Source organism: Elephas maximus, chromosome 17 (genome assembly GCF_024166365.1).
Source record: "Elephas maximus indicus isolate mEleMax1 chromosome 17, mEleMax1 primary haplotype, whole genome shotgun sequence".
Classification (NCBI taxonomy): domain Eukaryota; kingdom Metazoa; phylum Chordata; class Mammalia; order Proboscidea; family Elephantidae; genus Elephas; species Elephas maximus.
In genome coordinates, this window is record NC_064835.1 from 7,307,526 (window position 1) to 7,335,063 (window position 27,538).

The 27,538-nt window shown below is 41.4% G+C and overlaps 2 protein-coding genes across 6 annotated transcripts in view; both read right to left on the reverse strand.

The window, feature by feature from the left end:
• The window catches only part of CADM1 (cell adhesion molecule 1), a 384,950-nt gene that overhangs the window by 306,353 nt on the left and 51,059 nt on the right, over positions 1-27,538 (reverse strand). The gene's annotated exons all lie outside the window — the stretch shown is intronic.
• The window catches only part of LOC126061178 (keratin-associated protein 4-7-like), a 48,995-nt gene that overhangs the window by 8,222 nt on the left and 13,235 nt on the right, over positions 1-27,538 (reverse strand). For both annotated transcript variants that reach the window (XM_049857513.1, XM_049857512.1), the window contains exon 1: positions 1-27,538. This exon is cut by the window's right edge and continues 13,235 nt beyond it. In XM_049857513.1, coding sequence (XP_049713470.1) covers positions 1-155 — 155 coding nt within the window. In that variant the 5' untranslated portion in view covers positions 156-27,538.

A 27,538-nucleotide genomic window follows, 5' to 3' on the forward strand; every position in this document is an offset into this window, starting at 1 on the left:
GTAGGCCACCACACTATGACAACTGACAGGTAGGCCACCACACTATGACAAACTGACAGACAGGTAGTAGGCCCCAAATAAGTGAGGTTCTGCCTTCTCGTGCCTGCCCCTTTAGGTTTAGAAATCACGTACATGTTAAGAGACTCTGCCATCATATGACAACACTGAGACGTGTTGTACCTTATAGGAAGACTAGAACACACCAATCAAAACAACGGCCTGTACCTCAATGGCTTGAAGGTTTGACCATTCGAATATAAAGTAGAAAAAGCTTACAAAAATATTAAGTATCCCTCAAGACAAAAAGAAGATTTAAAAAAAAAAAAATCTTGAATGCTGTTTCATTTCTGCCAAGACATTTAATAATGGTAAATGTAACCCCTAAATGGAACTGCAAAACATTGGAGAAAAGATTAAAATTCAGCCCACCACTTTGGACTAGTACGTTTGCTTTTACCAAAACATAAATATTTCAGAGTGAGAAAACTGCTCATTATGCTATCAAATTTGTGAAAATTTGTGAACATGATCAAACTATAGAAAATGAATAAGGCACTGACTTGCATTCATACCAAACACCTGGATGCCACAGGCTGATATTTTCAGAAAAGGCATGTGGACCCTAAAATCAATGAGAAGTTCTTCGGGACACTTTTAGGACCCCTCTTGTTATTTCACAATCCCCAAGATTACGTAAAACCCTAGATCAGGCAACTCTGAAAGCCCGGAGAGTTTCAACTGATCTTAAGTTCAATGAGCAACATGTAATCAGAAAAACAAAAAGCTAGTGATAGTTCTACTTCAAGCTGATCAGAACCATGTACACTCGGTAATGCATACTGTTAACAGCTGGGCACTATACTAAAACCAGTTACTGTGGAGTTAATGCCAACTCTTCGCAATACCGACTGTATCAGAGTAGTATGCAGCTCCACAGGGTTTTCAACGGCTGATTTTTTTGGAAGTACCTCACCAGGCCTTTCTTCCAGGACACCTCTGGGTAGACATGAACCTTCAACCTTTCAGTTAGCAAATGAGCACATTAACTATTTTTACCACTCACAGACTCCTGAGCACTAAACTAACCTGTTGCTGTTGAGTCGATTCCAATTTATAGCAGCCTTATAGGATAGAGTAGAAATGCCCCATAGGGTTTCCAAGGAGTGGCTGGTGGATTCGAACTGCTAATCTTTTGATTAGCAGCCGAGCTCTTAACCACTGCGCCACCAGGGCTCCTGAGCACTATACTAGTTGCCCAGAATTATAAGATGCATTAAGACATGATCCCTGCCTTGACAGAAGGAATTCAGTCCTGCAGAGGAGTCAGGCGAACAAATAAAAACTGTAATATATACAGAATATGGAAAATACTAGCAGATGAGAGGTCTGTGCAAAGTGTGGGGAGCAGAGGACAGAGGGCAGGAGGGAGCAGCGAACAAAGTGAGGAGGTTATCTAATTCCACCTGGGGTGAAAGAAGTGGGAACAGTGTTAGGAACAGTGTACAGAAGAAGTGACTTTGGAATTGAGTGATTCAATGATTAGGATGACAAGAAGGCTGAGGGCACAACACATGCAAAGACAGAGAGATGTAAAAGCATTTGATACAGAAGGGAACTTAAAATAAGGCTTGCACAGTCAAGGGTGCCTCGCTAAATGGACAGTGACAAGCAACGATTAGTCTCTGGGAACCAAGGCAAGGGACCAATGAGTGTAAGCTTCAGAGAATAATAAATATCATCATCATATATGAAAAATCATTCAATAGTAAAGCTATCCAAAACTGAAAAGGCTTACCTCAAAGCCTTAGGGGATGTTACTCATTGCTGAGTCCAGTCTCTCAGATCCTGTCCAACTCTGTAACTCTGTGACTGACCAATCCCAAATCTCAACAAGCCCCCAACACACACACAAAAAAAGGCACAAGAAAAGTTCTCATTTATAACACAAGCGAATAGATGGAATAGCACCATCTCTCCATCAGTGCGGGTACATTAGCCAAATCTGAGAGTTCTTCCTCCCATTGGAAGGCCTAATGTAGCCTTAAAAATGGATACCTACCACAAGCAATGATTTATGACAGACCAGCATAATGGATATTCATTTCTTTGAGTTTATGCCTCCTATAACTAGCAGGGAAAAGAAACTAAAACCCCTACAAACTGCTATATTTTTTGTGTTAGACTAATATGCTAATATTCCCAACAAACGGCTTGCCTAAAAGCAACTCTTCGTACTGTAGCAGCTCTTACAGAAGGCCATTTGCTTCTTCTGAGGCAAGAGTCTGCAACGCTAATAAGGATAAGTGCAGCTGTTTGGTCCACCACCCCTGAGGACAAGATACATGATTTAACACCTTTTACTTAACAAGGTTCCAAGTCAAAAGAGTCCTTTCATCAGCAAGTTTATAAGCTTACTTGCACATTCTAATAGTAACAGTACCAGATGACAGTTTTATAAGTAGAAACGAGAGGGTATCATTTCTCCTCTAAGCATATGCCAAGCCACACATCTGAAGAAAATGGTGCCTTACTGTTCATAATAAACTCCATTACCTCTTTTATTGAAACTAAGTTTAAGATTTAATTATTCTGACTTCAAAATCAAGTCGATACAAACATTCTCTGGCTCTGAGCCAAAGGCTCCCATGAATTACTGCTTAGGTGAATGAAGGGGAAAGGATTTTGAACACCAAGGAAAAAAATCCATATGTAGACATATGCAGCTAATAGACCTCACCCATCATCTAGCTTCTCCAAAAGCCTAACAACCTGATCTTCTGACCATCCCCCCTCACGACCACTATCTGTTAATTATGCAACAAAAATAAATCAGTGATGTTTCTGATAATACGAGGAATGACCGATTGAGCACAAAACCCCAAAGCAGCGTAGCTCTGACCAAAAAAAAAAAAGAGGTCTGGAAGCGAGACGTCAATGGTTCCGATCCCAGCTATGCCTCTCTGGAGTTCTAATATCTGTCAAATCATTAGTAACCTCTGATCTCAATTTCTCTCACCAGTAAAATTCAAAGACTACCTGTCACGTGCAAAATTTTTCTAGACAGAATAAAGATGATTTAACACATAGTTATAAGGGGTTTCAGTGTCTTCAGGAGACACTGGATCTCAATATCATTGAAGAAAATATCCCCCCCAAAATAAGTACTTAACCCAATCATTCAAAAAGCATCGTTTGTGTACCTACTATGTGTCAAGCATTCTGCTAAACGTGTGGATGTAAAGATTCAACAGCCAAATCATAAAGGGCTCACAATCCCAAGGCTTCAGAGTACTGGGGAACATGGACACAAAATCAGATAAATTATAACATGACAGGAACAAGAGGCTACAGGAGCAGAGAAGGGAGTACCCAAAAATCTGTTTCAGTATCAAGTTAAGGTGAGATATAAGAGGTGGTTGGTTGGGTTTAATGTATATATTTCTAGTATTAGTTATTCTATTTCCAGTAAATCACATTCTGAAACCCAAATGGACAGTCTGTAGCCAACATTAGAACCATTAACGTAACTCCAAATGGAATTAAAAAACATCACTCCATGCAGTTCTAGTAATCCAAGAACATAAAAGATGAAAATGAGCATAGCTGCCAACCAAAACCAAAGGTAACCAGCAACCAACATTCAGTGACAAAAATTAAAAAAAAAAGATCCATTTGGAAAAATCCTTTCCAGAAGAAATCAGTAAAGAGTTAATAAAGCCTTCTGCAAATTTAAGAGAAAAATATCTCTATAAAAACGTACATGTAATAAGGCTACAGATCATTGGTTAGCTGCCAGAAAAATGATGGAATATCGTATAGTTTACTTATTTCTTTTTAATGGCTCCAACATTCCACCTGAAAAATTGGTCCCGGAGCTGTATAATTGGGGATAAAAATTAAATGACAGTTTCCATTTGTCATGATGAAAGCTGATCACTTATGTTTTTCCATTTATCCACGCTGACTGAAGCGGCCCCCCAAGGCCTACCAGGCCGAGCCTTCTCCTAACAGTGAAAATAATGCTGCTACGAAAGCAGAGGCAGAACCAGGACAAGCTGTCGGCATCTGAACGTACCCGTTACTCAGCCCCGTCAGTCTCCGGTCTCGGCCTCCGCAGGAAGAGCTCGGCCTCCGCAGGAAGAGGCGGGAGCCAGGCCACAACTTTTGGGGCCTGATTAACGCAGTCGGGGAATATGCACTAGTCCCATTTTCTTATTTATAAATATTGTGAAACTAAATTACTAATATTTTGCATTATTAGTAGAGGATCAATCCTTCTCTGTCTTCCTCACGTTAAAACGCCTCCTTAGATAGCAAAGATGACGTCAGGGAGCAGCCTGGGGACGGCAGACGGAGAAGCTAACCCTGGCTCCTATGTGAGGAAGATGGGAATACATGGAGCTAAAGTTGCTGTTGCTGTTGTTGCTTTTGCGGGGAGCAGAGGACGTGGAGAGGTACAGAGAGGCTAAGTGTGAGGCACAGACGGGGACTAATAATGACAAGAGATCATGGGTGTCAAAGTCAGTTTTAATTTCAAACATAAAAGTTATATGTGTTCGGCTTTTGCTCACCTTGATCTCAGAAGCTATTTGGAAAGGGGAAGGCAATCTCCCAAAAATATTTTTAAAGGCTTAAAAACAGATTTCTGTCAAGCTGCCCTGAAGTGTGTGCCTTCCTTTTCATTTGAGACTCAAGCTAATGTGAGTTTGATTGGATTTTCATCAGTGACCTCTGGTGAAGTATTTTGAAACCAGAGTTGAACAAAGCAATATAACATAGGAGCGAAGTGCGCTGGCTCTGGAGCCTGACTGGCTGCCCCCCACACCCCACTTACCAGTTGTGTGAAGCCAGGCAAATTAACCTGTTGGTGCCTCCATTTCTCATATACACAATGGAAATTATAAGAAGGTTATGAGTATTAAAGGAATTGGTAGATATAAAGTGCCTGGAATAATGACCTGCACATTACTGTTGTTAGCTGCCATCGAGTTAGCCCCCAACTCATGGCAACCCTGTCCGTGCACAATGGAACAAAACACTGCCTGGTCCTGCACTATGCCATGATCAGTTGTGGATCGGTTCATCGTGATCCACAGGGCTGTCACTGGTTGGTTTTCAGAAGTAGATCGCCAGGCCTTTCTTCCTAGTGCGTCTTAGTCTGGAAGCTCCACTAATAGCTGGGTGATGGCTGCGCAAGCGGTGTACTGGCCAGGAATCGAACTGAGTCTCCCGCGTGGAAGGTGAGAATTCTACCACTGAGCCATCACTGCCTTGACCGGCACACAGACAGCCCTTAATAATGGTACTACTATTACTATTGCACTGCGGAATAATGGTTCAAAAAAAAAAAAAATCAAAAAACCATTAGTCAGAATTACTAACAAGAAATTTAATAAAATCAAAGATGTACTGTTTTAAAACGGAAGAATATGGGTAATCCAAGCTACTAGAATGGATAAACTACAGGGTGATTATAAGTATTTACAAAGGGACTTAGCTTGGAAAGGACTCTTCTAATAGATGTAAACATTTCAGTTCAAAAAGCTAATATTCCTGAGTGACTATTAGCACTACTGGCAATTCAAAGATGACTGAGAAATGGCCCCTTCCCTCAAGGAACATACAATTTCATGGGTAATAATAATATCTGCCAGTTATAGAACACCTACTATGGGCCCGTGACTGCACAGTACTTTGTGCATAATATTATTTATCATTTCCCTTACTTCTCATCAGACTACATTGTTGTCCCCATTTGACAAAGAAAAAGGCTGGAACACAGAAAAATAGTACCTTGCCCAAGGCCTCATAACTGCTTGTGACTCTGAGATTGAAGCCCTCATGGGTCTGACTCCAAAGCCGCATCCTTGCTAGTACATCACACTGCCTTCCGTTTATTTGTAATTTATCATCTACTTGCCAGGGATAAGACTGGGCAACTGAAAGCTCACATTTTGGAACTGCTGCCAAAAGATGTTAAACTAGAAATAGCCACTGAGTGTTTTTAAGATGAGAGGAGCTTTAGGAAGCCATCCTCCTTTATAGATTAAAGAATAGATGAAAGAACTAAGCCCCAGAGAGGCTAAATAAAGCTTGCCCAAAGTCAAAGAGATAAACTCATTCTAAAAATTATAGTGTAAATCAGCATGCAAATGATGGTATTTTCATTAAACTTTCAGGTATAAATCTAATACCCCAAATGAGGTAAACATATGTAGCCAAAATAGAACCACAGAGGTCCCAAAATAGCAAGGCTACACACCCAGTGTGAACCAGGAGACACCCAAAAGCAGGGTGTCCTGGAGGGGCAATCTTAGGGAGAGAGGCTGAGGTGAGAAAAGGTAACATTTCAAATAAAAAGAAAACAAGAGCCATCATCTTCTGCCCCTACTCCTTCAAGGAGTCTGAGCTGAGATCCCTGGAAGCTATGAAACAGGCGTGGAGCCTGAACGCTAACTGATGAGTAAGTGCACAAATAAGCAAGGTACAGACAAAAAGAGGCTCCAGGGACTCCACTGAATTGGGTATGACCTACTCCTTTAAGTCCCAAAATGTAATAATTTATAGTAAAAACAGAACAAGCATAGTTCCCTCTTTGGTAGGATCAGTGGACAGTGAACTAAATAACAAACTACACAGTAATCTCCAGCATAGTATCCTGACGGGAGTGTTGGGTGTAACTGCCAGTTCTGAGACTTGACTGTTAGTATCTGTCTTTCAAAGACGCCACTGGGAAGCACATGGACCTTAGAAAATGACAAATCTAAGTTTGAAACTTGGATCTTCCATTTATTATCTATATGACCTTGAACAAGTCACTTAATCTCTGAACTTAAATTTCTTCACTTGTAAAATGGGATACGTAATACTTACTTCTAGTCTCTTTAGGATTAAATAAGAGGAAACACTGACTTTCTGTGCCACTTGTTGATTAATTGCCTGTCAGCCCCAAATCCATCTTTCTTGCCAGTTGCGTGAGAATGGATCTGGGCCCTTTAAATCTTTTTCCTTTGTCAACTAGTACAATGTTAAGCTTTGGCAGTAGAGGGTGCTGAAAGGACACTGCAGAAGGAAGGGGATTCTCCAGCATCCAGCTCCTACAGTGCACACAGCTTCCTCTGTGCTGAAGTCCTGCAGGGCAGGTGGTCGGCAGCCTCCTTTGGCCAACAGCTTCCCCAGGAACCCCTCAGGCAATTTCATCTCCAATGAGACAACTTGCTATGAACAGTTTTCTCCAGCATCCTAAAGGATGGATTTCCAGCAAGTTCCACAACATCACAGCAACTTCTCTGCCATTCGCTGAGCCGTAGTTATGGCTGCTCCAACATGGTCTGGATCTCAGCCCAAAGTGGAGGGGAAGGGGGCTATTTTTTGGGTGCTCTATCTCAGGGGCCAGTGTGGTAGCTGCTCCTTATGTTCTTTAGAAATCCTACGTTCTTTAGAATTCTCTTGACTTCTTACTAGCCAATCCCAAATTACTCCAATCCCGTTATAGTTAGTCTTTACAGTAAATTTTCCCTGTTCAAATTACTGGTTTTTCTCTCCTGACTGGACCCAGGTTAATATAGTTCCCTAAGACAGTGCCTGATACATAGCTAGTGTTCAACAAACAGCATATATCGTAATAATAACTATTAATGATTGAGTTTCTCTGATCCTTAATCTTAAAAGGCAATTTCCTGCCCTTCCCTTCCTCATTCTACTTTAAATCAGAACATGAACCCATTTCTACTATCTGAATCCCTGTGTGATGTAAGTGGAGTGATGAGTTAAGTTAGGAAAAGGACGTATCAATGATTTCTGACAAAAATCTGATTAGGGAGAAAAAAACGGGGCTACCTTGCAATCGTCCCCTTATTTAGCATGCAGTTTAGGATAAGCATGCAAAACACAATTCTTTCTGCAACTTCTTTGGTTGACCTAAGGGCAATGCCATGAACTGTGAAAATGCCTTCTTTTCCTTGTCAAGGCTATGCCCAAAATGATCTAAAGAATCAAATCCATTAATACGTGAAACTTTTTAAAATTTACAGTAGTGTAATTTTTATTTTCTCATTTCTCAACTCAAGCTCATAAACTGTGATATTTTTAAAAATCACAGAAAACATCGAATATTCATTTACCCATCCAAAAAAAATCAATGAATATGAAGAGGGTCTAGTGGGGCAGGAGAGCACCATTCCCAATATTACAAAGTCAACATGTATTTCCTGATCCTGTAAATGTACCAGCTTAATTCTCAGGTAAAAGGAGTATAAAAATACATTATTCAAGGTGTCATGTATTGTTGGCACATACTATGAAATAAAATTACTTTAAAAATATAGGAGATCTCAAATGTATTAAGCTTCTGTCTTCAAATTCTCTATTTCAAACCTGCGGATGTCTTCTTCCTCTGTAAGGAAAGCTATCGCCTTCAACACAATCCCATGTCATCCGTATTTTTACCTCTGTCTAAAAGTCTCACCTAATTATCAATTTAACAAGGAAGAGAAACCAAGTGGAGAAAATCCCACCATCTTTTAGGCAGCCAGCTTGTTCAATTTCAAGAGGTGGCCCCCATCCTGAAACACCCCAAAATAGATATTGCAAGCTGCCAGCAGGACCCCAACATAAAGCAAGGCTCCTCATTAAAAGTTGGAATGGAACCTGCCAGGTATGCCTGCGGGGATGCTCAACAATAGCAGTTTATACTCCACGCCTTGTTCAACCTAGATTAAATTACTGACAAAATAGACTACCCAAAACTGAGCCACACATTTTGCCAATGAAAATAATGATTGTGCTTGATACAGCACACACGCTTTCCGCTCAGCTTGTCAGCATTCTCAGTTAAGGGGCTCAACGGTCTTACCAGCCAACCCGTTCCCTGCCAAAACCAATAAGCTACCTTCATTTCTTAAGCCCCCTCAGGGCTTTGAATTACTATCAATTTTGCAGGTAAGGTCAGTCCTGGGAAACTGGCTTTCCCCCCTCGAAGAGTCATAATCAGAAGCGATCCTTCCTAGCACCGGTCTACTTAAAAATCAGATGGTGGAAATTCAAGAATATGTGAGCTTCTTATAATTTTCCACTGTCAGCTGTTCACATTTGCATGCTTACAAGTTGCACCTACTGCTTAGGATGGCAAAGTGTTTCCTAGTAATGTCATCGCTCAATGCTCCTGGTGTTTTATAGGAAAACATGTATTTCCCTAAGCCAAGGCGTATCGGAGCAATATTTCAAAATGGTTTAACTTTATAGTTCCAAACATTCCAGTGAATTCAAAAATCTCATTATATATAATAGTAAAAACACACACATATGTTAAGTATGTCTTTTGTTGAATTTTATTTTATTTTGTTTGTTTTATACAAGGAAAACCAAACCTCTTTACAGCAAATAAAACCTTTCTGGAAGACACAAGCCTTGCCATTTTTTTTTTTTTTCATTCATCTACTCAATTCATTGGTTTATGGAATAAGTCCTCACTCTGAGAAGCTTTTAAAAAACTTAGATGGAAAGAAAGCTCCTTTCACCTGGCTCCCCATCCCATGTCTTTCCATTCAACACGGGAACCGGGCATAGTCACTGTCTGACCCAGCAAATTCAATCACTAAAAATAAGGTCCTTCACCCTAAGGAGGGGTCTGACAGATGCTAGTTTCAAAAGATAACTTTCAGCCTTCAACGGAGGATACTGACAAGCACACTATTACAAAATACTGGTCCCTAAGGGCCCATCTTTCTGTCGGTTTCATTGCACCTGCATCCAAGTTTGGGTTTCCAGGCACAGCCACTCCTACTCATCTTTCTACTTCCAGGCCTCCCCTAATTCTTAACTTCATTCACAGCCTTTATTCCTGGCTCTAAAGTGTGCTTCTACCCTAGTAATATGGTAGGAGGAAACCTGCTAAATGCTTCCCTGATGCTGATGTAATCTTTCCAGTTATTGAATGTTTCGTTCAATTTTACAGTATACAACTTCAAATGTAGAAAACAGCCAATTCATTTTGTTAACTGTTGTTCAGTATAGATAGCCAGTTCCATAACTATACACTTTGATTTGGTACATGAGAAAACGTATTTTTCGTTACATCCCTTATCCTCCTAATGACATTTCCAAACAGGATTTTAAGAACTGTGAAGCAGAAATAAAATTATGCTCAAGTTCCAAATTGATCTCATGGAACGGAAAATGGCTATCTTTGCCAGTGAGTATTAAAGGGACTCAAAGCCAGCAAGTTTCTAGTTCAGAAGCATTTCTCAAATAACGATCAACTTTCAAGTGTCCCTTCCACAGCCAATCAGAACAGACAGTCTTTGAGAGAACTGAAAAGGCTCTGTCTGATGAGATACCTTCTCCCACCTCCAATTCCTCTAGACTGTACCCAGACTTTGCCATCAGCGCTGGTCTACTTCCTTCCTTTGCAATAATGAATCAGGGCTAACATTTCAGTTATCTGGATTTATACAAAAACCTAAAGAAGCCATGAAATTGTTTCTGTAAAGCACATTCTGCGGTGACTTTTAAATAGCTTTAAGAATAATTTGGAAATAAAAATACTGCTGTAGCAAGTTTTATGTCTTCCACACACATATGCCAGAGCAATTTCTTTCTCCCAGAGAGAGAAGGGAGGGAAATGTCTAAACTTTGTAACACCCAGCCAGTTATGGCCCACTGTCATCTTCGTTGTATTAATTATCTGCTTTCCCGAAGTTATCAACACCTGAGAGAAGCCTAACAGCCACTTATTTCACATTACAGTTGTTCCACTATGGAAAGGAGTGTAATTTATTTCCGGGTCTTTCTGCATTTGCACAGGTATGTAAAAATTCAGCATAGCCCAGAGTTTTACGATTTGGAAATGCCAGTTACTCACAGCCACAAGGTTAGTCTCCCCTCTCCATTATTCTTCATTTGTCGATCGCTGGCAATGCAGGAGGTACAATACAAAGACGATTCAGGTTGTGATTTGCAGCTAAGCCCTATACTTCAATGCATGATATGAAGCAAAAACATTACATAATTATTAACATATCATCAGCAACTATTGTTTTTTAGTCAAATATCCCTTGCAGACCACTTATAGGTATAGACTACTCACTGGCTTCAGCTTAAGACGCAAACAATTCCAACAAAGAGCCTATTCTTGAAATGGAGCTACCATAACCATGGATGAGTAGAGAAACACTTCTCCTTGCTAAGTTGGGCATCAGAAGGGGCTCCTACCTGGGCTGGACTTCTTCCCTAACTACAAAGAAACAATTAGAGGAGTAACTATTTATAAAAGGCTAGTACTTTTTTTAGTACATAAATTAGGACAACACGCGAGAAAACATTACAAATCAGCCTCTCAAGGGTGTCCTGGGAAGAGGACAGGAGAGCATCCAGGGCTGGAGGGAAACAGACAGGTTCTCAAAATAGCCTCAAGGCAAGAACGAAGGGCCCAAAGCTGCCTACCACTGATAAGAAATGGAGTAAGAATAAGAAGTGAACTGTGTTCACTTTCTTCACCATGTTAATGTCTTCTTTAAAATTTCTGAGATTTGGGGGGAAAATCATCTCCAAAGACCAACTGACTTACAAAAGGAATAAAACGAAAATCCATGGTTTTGATGCTCCCTTCTCTAGGTGACCCAAGGTTTCCTCTGATTATGTAAACTGGATTTCTGCTCCAGTCTCCTCAGCCCGGACCTATATAAAATTCATCAGAATTACAGCTCACCAAACTGCACTTTAACCCTGAAACTCGAGGTCCAAATCAAGTGCTTTAGCTACTCAGACAAGTGGCTTCTCCCCAGATCAGGAGTATTTTAATGAAATGAGACTTAAGTGAATTGTTGACATAGGTATTAAATGTTGTCATTTAATATCAACAGTATGTTTGCTTTGTACACATTTATGAAATGGCATTCAGACCAAAGAGTTTTATTGAGGTTTATCACATTATAGGGATGGATTTCCAGAGGGAAGTGAACTGATCTGTCTCAAACTAAAATCTGTTTACATTAACACTAGGGGGAAACAGACAGCCCTGCAAACAGAGATGGAGAGATAAAAATAAGACCAGGACAAAACTCAACTTGGAAGAATATAGGAAAAAAAATGCAATTTCTGGACTTTGTACATATATAACACTTAACTATACACTTTTCTTTATATTAAAAAAGAAAGAAATTAAAGTGCAAAGCTTATATTGGTGAGAAATACTACTTCTGGGGAGTATCTATTACACTTGAGGCTCCAAAATAATTTTTGAGGGGAGAGGGTGGGAGTGACTGACATGGAAATGGCACACTCACTTTCTTAAAGGGAAATGTCACACATATAAGGTCCCTAAGTGGCACATACGGTTTGCACTTGACCGCTAACCTAACGTTAGGGGGTTCAGACTCACTCAGTGGCCCCATGGAAGAAAAGTCCTGGCGATCTGCTTCCACGAAGATTACAGCCAAGGAAAAGTCTATGGAGCAGTTCTGCTCAGTAACACACGGGGTCACCATGACTCAGAATCTCCTCCACAGTAACCAACATCGACAACAACAGATGCATCTGATACTTCACGTGGAAAAATCAGTTAGTTAGACTGGTTTTACATAAGTAATTAAGTAAAATCACACTGTCTGGTTATTCTAGTTGTGACGCAGATGCACTGGCTCGTGGAAAGGGAAACGCTCGTCAGCAGGGCATGTGCCTTGGGCTGTCTTTTCCAAAGGTGAAGGTGAGTTACATCAAATAACTTACTTTCTTACCACAAATCCGAGTCAAAGGGGCAAACCTTCATAACCACAAAATTGAGTATTTCCCCAATGCAAGGGCCTAAAAAATGAAACTGAAACAGTGTAATTCCTTAGTACCAAAATAACCAATTGAGCTTAACATTAGGCACCTACCCTAAATGGATCAAATTTTAGGGTGTAGCTTCCTAGATCTAGAAGGTATTCCACCCAGCTGTTTTTGTGTTTTTCAACTGACTACACATATTAAAAAAAAAAAAAGTTGTCATCAAGTAGATTCTGACTCATGGCCACAACTTACGGTTTTGATGTGAGGACAGGAATAGGGAAGTTCTCTTACTGGACATTTCCCCTAGAATGGTCTCAAAAAAAGAAAAAAAAAAAGCCTTGCCTCTCCAAGGATTTGAAAGCAGAATTGACAAAGGTCTCAGGTTCTAAGCAATTAAAGCTGACTCGAAGGAAGCTCTGAAGCAAAAAAAAAAAAAACAATGCTGTGATGAGCCTTTGTTTACAACGGATCTTAATTCTTTATCCTTCACTTGAGAAAGCTGTAAGGTCTTTGGCACCTGGCTAAAAATAGCAGAAGGAAAGCAGGTGACAATGATGAATGGCTCCCAGAGACACAATTCAAAGTGGAGGAATTTAAGAAAAACTTCAGTAGCGTCTGCGAAAGATACCTTCCTGCCAGGTAAATCAAGGTGGAAGGAAGCTCATGGCTTCTCTTGGGGCAGAAGAACACCTTGCCAGGCAGGCATTACTCTTACAGTGCTTCATGTTCACTCTTGTGCTAGACTTAAAAATATATATTTATATTTCCAAACAGTACGAAGCTGGTTTTGCCACAGGGTCAACGAAAAGGGTTTCAGTGTAACCACATAAAAGGGAAAGGCCCTACACTTTATCACATTTCAAGTTCACTGAAAGCTCCTGGGAAAACGACAAGCCTTTACAAAGCACATGAAATTCCAGTAGGAAACAGGACTTAAGATGGATATCTGGCATCCCTGATTCAGGGCCAGGGTCCACCTGCCCATTGTCAAGGCCCCACTTCCTCTTTGTTAAGCTAAAGAGACATCTTGTCTTTTCATGACTTCAGTTTAGGTCAGGCATTAGCAGATAAGAGTCTAAAACCATTCCTTTCAGCTAATTTCATCCTAAAAGATAGGCTTCTTAGTGGTGTTTATACTGTATGTCTGTCCATCTGTTCATTTATCTTAAGGAACAAGTTTTGCACCATATCTTCTGATATTTTAGGGTGAAATCATTTCTCTCCCTCCCAGCTTTCTTGCTGGCTCATAAAATAAGTTTTGCCTTCTTGGAAGAACTAGAGAGAAAGTGTCAGACCTTCCTACCATTCTTGGCATGGAGTGATTTCACTAATAAGTAAGACTGGAAAGGGCCTCAAAGGAGGGGCACAGTCCGTTCTTTCTGGGCTCTCTTTTCCAGTTTCTTTTTATTAATATGGCAAATCCTTCTTGGATCTTGCCAGCTACTAGTTTTAGGTTTCCTTCCTTTCTTCAACCAACTGCAAAATCAAAACAGAAACTCAAAAAGCCTATTACGTGAAGCTCCAAAAATCACAAGCAATCTTCCATTGAAAAGTTCAATGGTTGTTAATTTTTTTGCCAAATCTTCAATATGTTTTGAAGGAAAAAAAAGGGGGAAGATCCGGGGGAAGTCTTTCTAAGAGTAGAAGTATTTCACAGAAACCGTATGAAGGAAAAAAGAAAAATACAGGTTTTCTGGTGAAAAATCCCTGTATATAAATAATAATGCACTAAGAACTCAAAGTGTGAACAAAGCCCCTGGAATGTTCAATGACACTCTCAAATGTGGAAAAAGTTCCAATGGAGTCAAGTCCCTAAATAAAATCTTTGCAAAATTCCAGAAAAATCAAGCAAGTTCTGTGACCAGCTCAACACATACCTGAGCAGCTTCTTCCCTAGCTAAAAGAAACAACTTTAAAATATCTTCCCTGCAAAGCCGAAAGAAGGCCGTCCTTCCAAAGGCTCTTCACCACGAGAGGGAAGACCTGCTAGTCTGCTGCATGCCCAGCACGGAGGAGCGGCTCACAGCTCCCTGGCGTGTTAGCATTTCTCTCCATTCACCACAACTTCTTACTCAAACATCAGGTTGACAGCACACGCATGCTCTGCATTCTTATTTGGAGATGCCAATAAGTGACAGGATCCAAAAGTAACTCTAGGGTTCAAGCAAGCACCCTCTAAGAAGTGGGGCCGCGCTTCTGCCTTTCACATTGAACATCCTACAACTGGCACAGTTCCTAGAGAGCAAAGAGAACTGAAGTTGTTGTCCAGGGGTGGTTAGTTTCTCGTTGGTGCATTTGCCTTTTAAAATCAATGACGGCAAAGCAGTTATCACCTCAACAGCTTCAGCGAAAAGTCATCATGTCTGAATTAAGTACAGTGAAGCAAATGCGGAAGCTTAAAGGGAAGACCCCTGGAAGCTGCATTATGTCAATTACCGTCATTAATGCAGATGAACACGAGGAACTGAGCGGACTGGACTATTAACTGCATGCTCAGCCAATATGAAGGTGTCTAAGTACGTGTTCTGTCCACTCTGTAAGACAATGTAAGATATATTGATACAAAAAAATGACCTGTAGTTCAAGGAAAATTAGGAGGTGTCCTTTCGACTCTACTCAAGGAAAAAGTAACTACACTTTATTTTTTTTAATTACAAAGTCACAATTGGTACACGTATAGAGGCTAAAATTTGATTTTGTATAACTTTATCTTAAGTCAGATGAGCATGAGTAAAATGTTTAAGTAAAAGAACATTGTAATGGTCTCATTAAATCATCGTTAAAAGCTTAGCGTTCGCCTATATAGATAAGACGTATGATTTTGAATGACAAAAAATGCAAAAACCTGGACTTTAATCCTGGCTCTTCCACTACCTATGTGATTTGAGGTAAATCACTCAAATCCCTTATAAAATAGAGACAATAATCCCTGTCTGCCACATAGAGTTTTTCCAAGGATCAAATAAAATAATGTGTGTCATGTGTTCTGTAAACCTCAAAAACACCATATCAATTTAGTATTTCCAGTTTTATCAATGTTACGATTAGGCACACTGGAACTCTGACTGTTTTCCAAACAACCGATGGATATTCACGATTCCAAACCTACCTTTGCTCGTGCTGTTCCCTCTACTTGAAATGCTTTGCCATTGCCAGACCACCAGCTATGTAAAGACAGGAACCTGTAGTAGCCACACTGGAATTCCTGATAGTAAGCACAGTGCCTGGTCCAGACTTCACAGTTACCAGATCTGAGTGCCTACTAAGAGCCAGGTGGTATTTTAAGGGCTTCTACACACATTTCTTTAATCCCCTCCACAGCCCGGTGAGGTAGGGTAGCGGAAGAGGAAGCCGACGATCAGAGAGGTTACATGACTTGCAAAGGTTACAGAGTCCATAGGTGGCAGGGCTTTCGAACTCCAAAACTATGTTCTTTCCACTGTCATGCTCTCTTTTACAATGCAGGTGCTCAGTAAGTTGAATCGGGTAAAAGTTTATCGTATAACCATAATGTTACATAAAAAGGCATTATTCAGAATAAGTCTTTTAATGTAAAACTAAAATTTCAAACTTGACTTTTAAAATCCACGAGCTTAGCGAGGACAAAAAAAAAAAAAAAGTCTCTGGATGTGCAGATATATCCAAACACAGCTGAGAAATTCATTCGTAGTTGGCCGGCACAAAATGGGACTAAAAATTCTGAGTGAGGGGTAGGAGAGAAAATCTGGAACCTTTTGTCTTGCCAGGAAATTCTTAAATAATTCAGTTCCCATTTATTTAAATAATGAAGCAATTGCAACTTTATTTAAAGAGCACTTCCATGAATTTAAATGTCTAGGCTGCCAAGAAAAGCGGAACCGACTTTAAAGCCGCCCCCCCCCAAAATCTCCTCTCTGAGAAGAAAACCAGCCTAAGGAGTTTCAGCCTAATAGGTAATTGTTTTGTAAAATTAAAAGCCACAGAAAATTGGAGTTTAGAATGGAAAATGTCATCTCAACTTAACACTAATAAAAACAGCTAATGAATAAGTGCATTCTGGCAAGAATATATAAAAATTGCAAAGCCCGATGTGGACAGTACAGAATACAGAAGGAACCCATGTGAGTAAACATCAAATGAAAGATTATCCTTATTTGTGAAGAATCCATTCCAGCAAGAAATTGAACTAGAGGTCTTTTGTATCCAAGAGCAGCAGGACCACCTGTGGCACTCACAGAAAACATTTGTGGGTATGCTCTTCTCTCTCCCCTCATCAGTCCTAGCCGCAGAAGCAATAGGCTGATATTCCAGGGGTAACAGAGTCCCTCTCAAGAGAGACCCTCTAACCACGTGCAGCTCTGATTAATTTTCAAAAATGTAAACACTTATATGGTATGAGGAACAACATAACTAAAATTATAAAGGCTTTAAAACACTGAGCTATGTTTTTCCATTCTTTTCTACAGTAAAGGGCAAAAGCAGACAGTAACTGACAACTGGGATCAAGTCTCAGCTTTGTTAGCTGTATTTTCCTCAAACCAGTAATTGATGTAATCCAGCCAAGACTCAGTTCTCTCATCAGTAAAATGGGGATAATAGTCACTAGAATAGTTGTGCAAATTAAATGAGACAATGAATATAAACCGCTTAGTACAGTGCTTGGCTGGCAGTAGGTGCTCATAAATGTTAACTGTAGTTATTATCATTGTCATTATTATGTTACACCTTGTTCCTGTTTCATGCATGCATTTCACCTGGCAAGTCTATTCTAAAATTCCTGGTATTCACCAAAAAGTCCTATGTAAAGGTCCTTGATTCCCCCCATTCACATTTAGCATTGATTTCATTTATAGGGGTTCAGTAAGCACGTATCTCTTCAGGAATATTGTTTTTGTGACTTAAAATCTAATGCATATATTCCAGCAAACATAACTTCCTTCAATAGTTCCCCTAGAATTAGGTAAAAGACTAGCCCATATATCAAACTTCACTGATATTTCCCCTTACACATTTATAGGTTAAGGCACACTCGCAAAAATCTTTTTTTTTTTTTTAATTCATCAAAGCCCTTCAAAGTTAGAGCGGAGTAGATACCCCTTTTCACTTGGTCTTCGTGCGTGACACATAGCAAAGCTCCACAATTCAGTTAATCACTCATCATGTAAACAAAGAAACCTCTCGAGAGCCAAAGAGCAACATGTGCATGGATTCATCATGCAGAAGGGTTTTTTAAGCAGGAACAATGCAATCTATTCAGTAGAGAAGAGTACACCGTGCCGGTTAAATATGTTGGCTTCCATAATTATAACTGCAATAATGAATGGAAAGGAGTGTTATTTCTGCACAATGCACGTCTGTATTCCACTCAGTGGTTTGTTTCTGGTCCGATTCCTTTAGATTCTTTCTCTGATTACACTTCCCTGCAGATTACTCTCTACTCTAAATTTATTAAGGAGCCCTGGTGGCGCAATGGTTAAGCGTGCGGCTGCTAACCAAAAGGTCAGTGGTTTGAACCGATCAGTTGCTCCACAGGAGATCTGCTCCTGTAAAGATCACAGCCTAGGAAACCCTGTGGGGCAGTCCCACTCCGTCACAGAAGGTGGCTAGGAGTCAGAATTGACTCGACAGCACACAACAACGTAAATGTATTGCACTCACTCTCTCCACTCAACAAAAAAACTAACTTTAAGGCAAAAAAAAAAAAAAAAAAGCATATTCCCTTGATACAGTTTTGTACTTTTTAAAACATAAAATTTATAGCTACAATGTCAGAATTATATTTTCTTGGGAGAAATCACAAAGCTATGAATAAAGTTTCATTCAGACCTGTCTCTCTCCAGAAAAGAAATGCAGAGATTTCTTCTTTTAATTTTTTTCTTTCTTTATTCCCTGAGATAGACAGAGAGAGCTCCAAGCAGGATAAACAGGATCTTACTTTCCTCCTGGCAGTCCAATCCACAGTAGCATTGACCAGTTGCCTTCCCACTACTAGACTACCTGAAGAAGCTAAATTGGAAAGACTTTCACACACACAGTTAATTCAAAATGGCTTAGTCAGTGGCTACGACCATCTCAGAAATCTGAAGCATTTCATTCTGGACCATATGTGTATAAGGTTTCTCTTATCCTCATACTTATGCTTCAGTGGGTTCAATAAATTTTAGAAATAAATTACCTCCCAGTACTTCACCATAACATTCAGACTTCCTGGCCTTTCCATGCTGAGGCTGGACTATTTCTATGTATATATGTATAATTTGTTTAACCTTCTATTAAAACCTCTACTGATTTCTCACAAACAGGATTTAAATTTTGGAACTGTACACCTACTCAGGTGTTTTAATACCTGCAAAGCAGCACCTGGACACCCGGCACTTTTTTTCTCCAGGAAGCAGGTAGACTGACAACAAAGATTCTGTTTTGAGAGAGCGCCTCCCACCCACCGATGCTCAGGTTTTTCTTAAGCACCTCAATCTTCCGGCAGCAAATGCTACAGCAGAGTTACTCTACACAGGGGTTAAGGAAACCACACACTCACCCTTTTAAGTTGACTCACAATGCAAACCTTTTTCCTTTTTGCCACGGGTACTGGTTTGCCACAACTTTAAACAGCTCTTAAGATCAGTCCCAGAAGAAAGGGCCACATAAAGCAGAGACTACATTAGGATGAGACCAGATGAACTAGATGGTGCCCGGCTACAACTGATGACTGCCCTGACAGGGAACACAACAGAGAACCCCTGAGGGAGCAGGAGAGCAGTGGGATGCAGACCCCAAATTCTCGTAAAAAGACCAGACTTAATGGTCTGACTGAGACTAGAAGGACCCCGGAGGTCATGGTCCCCAGACCTCCTGGTTAGCTCAAGACATGAACCATTCCCAAAGCCAACTCTTCCTTCAGGGATTGGACTGGACTATGGGATAGAAAGTGATACTGGGGAAGAATGAACTTCTTGGATCAAGTAGACACATGAGACTATGTTGACATCTCCTGTCTGAAGGGGAGATGAGAGGGTAGAGGGGGTCAGAAGCTGGCCGAAGGGACACAAAAAGAGCAAGTGGAGGGAAGGAGTGTGTTGTCTCATTAGGGGGAGAGCAATTAGGAGTAGATATCAAGGTGTTTACAAATTTTTGTATGAGAGTCCAACTTGATTTGTAAACTTTCACTTAAAGCACAAAAAAAAAAAAAGATCAGTCCCAGAGGCCAGGCTTTCCAGGTGGTGGAAGTGTGTCACACAATACAAGATTCACAAATAGCCCAAAACAATACAACTCAGCTCTATACAGCTTTACCAGTATGTTTGACAAAATCCTCACTCACGAGTAACCAAGTGCTGTAGGAATACATCTGACAGCAGTGGGAACTGACAGCCTAAAAACCTTGCGTTAACCCTTCTCTGAGAGCAATGGTGGTGCAGTGGTAGAATTCTCACCTTCTGTGCAGGAGATCTGGGTTCAACTCCTGACCAATGTACCCACCTCAAACACAGCCACCACCCACCCATCTGTCAGTGGAGCCTTGCATGTTACCGTGATGCTGAACAGGTTTCAGAGGCGCTTCCAGACTAAGGTGAACTAGGGAAGAAAGGCCTGGTGATCTACTTCCAAAAATCAGCCAATGAAAACCCTATGAATTACAATGGTCCAATCCTGTTATACATGGGGTCACCATGAGTTGGGGGCCGACTCAACAGCAGCTACCAACAACCATTCTCTACTAAACCAAAAAAGCCAAACCCACTGCCGTCGAGTCGATTCCGACTCATACTGACCCTGTAGGACAGAGTAGAACTGCCCCATAGAGTTTCCAAGGAGCGCCTGGCGGATTGGAACTGCCAACCTTTTGGTTAGCAGCCGTAGCACTTAACCACTATGCCACCAGGGCTTCCCATTCTGTACTAGGTTTACATAATTCCCTCAGAAGATCTCTAAATGCAATGTCACCAGTCTTTTTTAAAAAGGGATAATAAATAGTGAAAGCAAAAATGTTAATAACAGCAATAGTAACAATGAAGTTACTAGTTGTGTAATTAATATGGTCCAACTTTGCACTTTCTTCTTTTACATGTATTTCTGTCATTCTCTCTAGTCTCAACTCTTTTAACTGTACTGCCCTGTTTCTGGCCTGGGTTACTGAACATAAAATCACCTCATATTGGCCATGTGCCAGAAAAATGAAAAAAATACTACAACACTCGTATTGACAACAGGTCACTGAATCTCTGTTTCTCGTTTTTCTTTAACTAAAATCCTTACACAGTCATGTGCCACATAACATCTGTTGGGGCAACGTCCCTCCCACTGCATATACATCCCTGGTCCCAAACTTTTTTTTTTTTTTTAAGGGAAAGTCGCTTTTTGTTTATTTCCTTCTAAAGGTTTTAAAGACCCCAAACTGAGTGAAAGAGCCGCAGGGCTCCAGGGTGCATCCCCATCACCGCACTGCCTTCTGTTTCCTCCTTAGCCTTCACATCCTCCTGGCCTCGTTTACCCAGCCGGCGGCGGCAGTGTCGCCATCCACTCCCGGGGAGGGCAGCGCCTGCCACGGCTCCTCCACCCTTGCCGCAGGCGCTGCTGGGGGCGCCAGCTGGGCCGGGGGCGCTCCCTGCACCGGGCATCGGCTGCAGGTGTTCAGGAGGCAGTCGCACCTACAGGGCAGCAGCAGCCAGGGCAGCAGCTGCCAGGGCAGCCACCGCCAGCTGCGCTCACCGCACCTCCGCATCTGCTCCCAGGCCGGTCCCCACGGCCACCTCCACTTGCCCCCGTGCACATCCTGCCCTGCGCCCAGACCACTCAGTGTGCCGATCTGGCGGCCCTGTAGCCACACACCCGGCAAGGCCGGCTCCCTGTATCCAGTGGATACAGCTCTCGGGCTCTGTGCCTCAGGCAGCGGTGGCAGAGGCTGTGGGGCCCAGGCTGCTCCTGCTCTTCAGGTGGGCAGAGCGGGCGGGGCACTCATAACCCAGAGACTGCCTGAATGTAATATGGGGTTCACACAATCTTCAAATCATATAACGTCCTATTTCACAGAACATATGGTGGGTGTTAAGTGATACATGACTGTACAGACACAGATGAATTTCCTTCAGGCTCTGAGCCTACGAACCCATGCTAATTTGCGGGGCTAGGTAGAAAGGCACTAAAAACAATTAGACAAGTGATTTTAGTAGCAAGAGATCATTAGTAACTTCAGGTTACCTGAAGTAGAATTTCAGTACAGGACCTCGCTAATTCATTCAATACTTATTGAATCCCCAGTCACTACGAGTGGGCATTGACTCCATGGCAATGAGTTTGGTTTGGTTTATTACGTACATGGTTTTCATGGATTAAACGTGCCCCCCCCCCAAAAAAAATGTATGTGAAAGTCCTAAACCTTGTACCTATAAATATTATCCTGTTTGGAAATACAGATTTTCTCTTATGTTAATGAGTTCATACGGAGTAGGGTGCGTCCTAAACCTAGTTACTTCTGAGTTGGTGGGTTTGGTATCATAAAATCAGCAGCCTAGACACACACACAAGAGGGAAGAGAGATGCCAAGGAAGGCAAAGGGATATCAAGAATGCCCAGGGCTACTGACACAAAGGGACCTTCTCCTAGCACCAACCCCTGACTGGGACTTACAGTCCACAAAACTCTGAGGCAATTAAATTCCTGTTCTTTAAAGCCACCCAATTGCGGTATTTTTTGTTACGGCAGCATGAAGGTAACTAAAATCATGGTACTGTGCTGGGTGGCATATAACTGAAAAAAGATCTACAATAAGACCCCTACTCTGTCAGTATTTATAGTATTTACAGCTTAGCAGCATGATAAAACGGGAATACAAACAAGTTAAAACAAAACTGGGTATTATAAATCTAACAAAGAATAAAAATAGTAGTTAGATAATGCAGAGGTCAGGGAAGGCTTCATCTTCACACCGGAATGTAAAGGGTGAATAATACTTCGAAGCATGGATATGGGAGAAGTTAAATGTTTAAAAACAAAAAAAATTCTTAGGGGTGAGAAACTGCAAACTGTGGATGATGGCAATTTGGGACAAGGGAGTCACACAGGGTAAGAGTTGGTGAGCCCAGCAAGCCAAAGGGTTTAGCTTTTAAAACACTGAAGCTATGGAGTCAGGTAGTGATTAGAACAGCATTCAATGAAGATAAACCCATCTGTGGTAGATGGGATGGACAGGGGCTGTTTACCTGACCCAGAGCCAGGGCAATGGAAAGTGTGGATGTAAGAAATGTTTCGTTGGAAAAGTCAAGAGAACCTGGTGACTACTTATACAAGAGACATGGAAAGAAGATAAAGATGTCTGCAGAGACTCAGGCCTGGGGGCCACCTAGGAGAGTGATGGTAAGCTGTGAACTGAAACGGGGAGTGAACCTGGGCAAACCGGTTTAGGGGCTTGCTGTTGGTGGTGGTTGTGGTGGAGGTCTTTCTAATCTGAGGTGTTGTTTTTGTTTGTATATTTATTTGCGAGATGAGATGAAAGACAGGTGAAAATAAGTTCCGTTTAAAACAAGTGAAGTTTGAAGGGGCGGTGGTACTCCAAGGGTGGCAAGAACAAAAGGCAATTCATAATGCAGGTCGGGAAGAAAAAAAAAAGGATCAGGCTGGAAAGAAAAGCAACACTTGAAGCCGTGGAAGTGAATGAGATCTAGAACACCAAAGGGGGCCTGTGGAATAGAGAAGAAATGGCTGAGGACAAAACCATGGGAAGCATTCAGTGGGTAGGAGGAGAAAGAACTAACATGCCACCAAAAAAACCAGTTGCCATCGAGCCAGCCCCAACTCATGGCAACCCCACGTGTGTCAGATCAGAACTGTGCTCTACTGGCCGATTTTTCAGAAGTAGATCGCCAGGCCTTCCTTCCAAGGCATCTCTGGGTGGACTTGAACTTGCAACTTTTCAGTTAGAAACCAAGCCTGTTAACTGTTTGCACATCCAGGGATTCCTGCCACCAAAAAAAAAAGCCATCCAAGAAGGTAGAAAGAGGCAGCACTTCACAATAAATGGAGGAATTTTTAAAAGGAAAGAGGAGTTAATGGTGCCAAATGCTGTAGGTCAGGCAAAGAAGATAATATTTAACTAAAGGGCACTGATGCTCGGTGAATTTCAAAAGCATCATTTTTGTACAGTAGAGGGGGCAGAAGTTAACCTGAGAGACTTGCAATGGAAAGTTGACTGTTTCAGCTGGGCAAATCAATGGCTGAAGAGCAGCCAAAACCAAACCCATTGCTGTCGAGTCCATCCTAACTCAAAGCGACCCATAGGATGGAGCAGAACTGCCGCACAGGGTTTGCAAGGCTGTAAATCTTTATGGAAGCAGAATGCCACATCTTTCAAACGGAACCGCTACAGCCAAGCACTTTAACCACTGTGTCACCAGGGATCCTTGAAGAGCAGCAGAGAAAGGCAAGAGTTAACCCAGAAAGAATAGGCTTGCTATCACCTCCTTAACAGCCAGCGGCTAAATGTGAGCACCAGGGGTTATCCGGTAGTCCTCCCACTCAACAAACAGCAGGACGTTCCCACTCAACAGCAGGATGTTCCCGCTGAACCTCCCAATTTAGGTTTGCAGGCCACCATGACCAGTTGTCAGCAAGGTGTACTGACATCACCAGTGGCCGCTGCTGACAAGTGCCACATCTCATCTCCTACAGAATTAAAACAGATAACACCAGAGCAAAGCCCCATGAACCTATTAAATATTCCACAAGTAATTTTGATGTGGAGAAGGGAGAGGGAGAAAAAGAAAGGAAGATAGAAAATCATCATTATGTTGAAAAGTATCTGAGAATCAACAAGGTAAGGGTTATAATCACAACAAGACCTACTTATTCTGTCCCAGCAGGGCCAGGAAGTCTGACTCTGACTCTAAGGCAAGGAAGGTTTAAGAAAGGCCCTTCAAGTTTCTGCATCCGTTACTAATGGCACCTAGATCACCCTTTTTTAAAGAGTCCATAAATAAGAGACATAATGGGGGAAAAGATGAAAAAGGGAGAAAGGAGGAATGAAACAAGGGACACCCATGTGTACTGGGGAAGGCTATGGTGATGGGGAGGGAAGGGAAGAATAACATGGTACAGAAAATTCCTATTAACCTCTAAAATAGACACTTAGGAGTAGTTTTATTTCAGGGTGGTTCCTTTGTGCCTTTAAGAATCTGATTAAAACATAGATCCTTCCAGAAAAGTGCACATAAAATATCACCGGTAATTCAAGGAACCCAAGGAACCCACTGAAGCCCATCCATGGATCTCCCGAGGGATCCCATGGGCCCCAGTTAGCAGCTCCCTGCTTTATCACATCAAACTTATTTTTTCAGCATCTACACACCTCTGATCACAACCCTGGAAGCAACAATTTTGTGCCTGCCTCAGTTTACTAAACTTGCACCTACAGAAAAAAGAACAGCTATGACTAACACCCAATGTCAATATTTGCTATAATATTTACATTTTCCAGTTCAAGTAATTCCTTGGCATGCCTGTAGCTGCCTTCAGTTAAAAAAAAAAAAAAAGGCAAAAAGTGATGTCACTGTCAGAATTACATTTCACCTACACACCTACACACAGCAGCCAACAAAAGAACTTCAAAAGTAATGAGGTAGATACGTGTATTTATGCAGGATTCACATTGTAAGAAACTGAGTGCATATCTGCCTTCCATTCCTTTGTAAGAATCCAGGTATCTAAAATTTCACTGCCATGGGGTACTCTCCCTAGCGGGAAAGAGATGCAGCAGTATGCTTCTGGAAAAATTTACAGCCTTGGAAACCCTGTGGGGCAGTTCTACCCTGTCTTATAGGGTCGCTGTGAGTCGGAATCAACTCAACGGCAGTGGGGCTTTTTTTTTTTTTTTTTTTTTTGCGCTTGGGTACTCTAGGAAAGGTTATGTTTTCATAATGGGAAAACTATCACTGACCTACTGGGTTTCTACTTCCTTATTCATCCATTAAAATCATCAGCAAATTTCAGCTTACTTTAGTGTAGTACCAGTTGGCCAGTTGCTGTCAAGTTGATACTGGCTCATGGCAACCTCATGAGTCATGAAACCATAGGGTTTTCAGTGGCTGATTTTTCGGAGGTAGATTGCCAGACTTTTCTCCTGAGGCGCCTCTGGGTGGCCTTGAACCTTCGACCTTTTGGTTGGCAGCATTTGTTAGCAGCCAAGTGTGTTAACTGTTTGTACCACTCATGAACTCCTAGTAAAGTACAGATAAGTGTTTCAATGTTCCCAACACTCAAAGGAGATTAACATTGCTGAAATACCATATCCATTTGGTCATCTCTCAATTAACACCTGAAGCTTGAAAACAAAAAGCTTTGAAGGAAAAAAAAAAGCCAAATTTTCTATAGAAATAGATGCTCAGTTTCTTGCTCCCAGATGCAAGTTAATTCTGTCCCACTCTCCCCGCCCTTTTGGCCCAATCACTTCTTCCAAGAAATGCTATATTATCCATAGGCCTGTAAGCCTCCAAGATGCATCACCTTCAGTTCAGATCTTCTGCAGTCTTGTTTGCTCAAGTCTGCTGAGGGAGATACTAAGCAATCTGCATCTCTTCCCTTTTCCTTTGCATTGAATCAATTAGCAATGTTAAATATTTAACACATTAGTCCTATTTCACTGAACAAAACAATTCACAAGCAGTCTAGGTAGTGGCAGTGCAAGATAGGAAATGGACCAGACGTGTAGAAAATTGAATGAAGGGAAAAGTATGTTTTAGGTGAATGTGTATTTTAAAAAATAAAAAAATCTATTCACAATTCACTGAAGATGGATTGCTTGTTTCTTTCCTTCTACTGACAGGTCCTGAATCTTTATAGAGAACATTAAATTAAAGTGCATAATGGGTTTATGTAGCGTAGTGCACATTTGAGACATTAGTCACGTCCCTTAAGCATTTTTCTCATTTTCTAAGCCTGACTTAAGCCCCATTTTCCCATTGATGAGGGAAGTCCATACCAACCACAAACCACATCTGCAGTGTGCGGTGCCATTTTTTACACTTTGTGTTGTCAACAGAGGCTTTTCCTGCACTCACAGCATCGCAGATTATTACATTTCCAGCACAGGGTACAGGAAACAGGGTAAAGCTAATAGGGTCATTTAAGTGGGAAGTTCTGTTTGGTTTTTCCCTCTCTCCTTCAAAGCACACTATAGCATTAAACGGGAGAAAAAAATCACAGCTGCCTCACAGAATCCTGACTCAACAGCTGAGGAGGACAATTTCTACTCAAGAAGATGGGTCCAATTCCCATGTAATACAGCTAGAAGCGGAGAATCAACAATGCTCAATCACTTTGGGATGTTGTTTGTGTGGTCCAGAACATCCAAAGCCAGTATCAGCATAGTCTATCAATCTGCTAATCTGGTACCAGGCTTGGAAGTGATTACCAGGAGGCACTCCTGTCTATCGAGTTTACAATGTTACAGTGTCAGGCTGACCCACACCAATGCTATTTAAAAGATATGCAAACTGTACAACTTCTTATCATGTCATCTAGGCAAATTGGATGCTAACGAGGAACCTGAAAAGAACAGGCTGCTTGTCGAGTTAGCTCAATTTCATTAGCATTATACAAACTCCTGCATTGTATTATTTTTACTGTGAAATAATTAGAGCCCTTGATCTCTGCCTGGGAGCTTTACTACCTCAGCATACTGCCATGGGGCTTGAAGAAACAAAGCGTTGTGATGGGAGTCGAAGAGAAAAATAAGATTACTGCATGAATTTGGGGAAGTCTCGTCAGCTCGTCATATCCAAGATCTGATTCTCATCAGAAA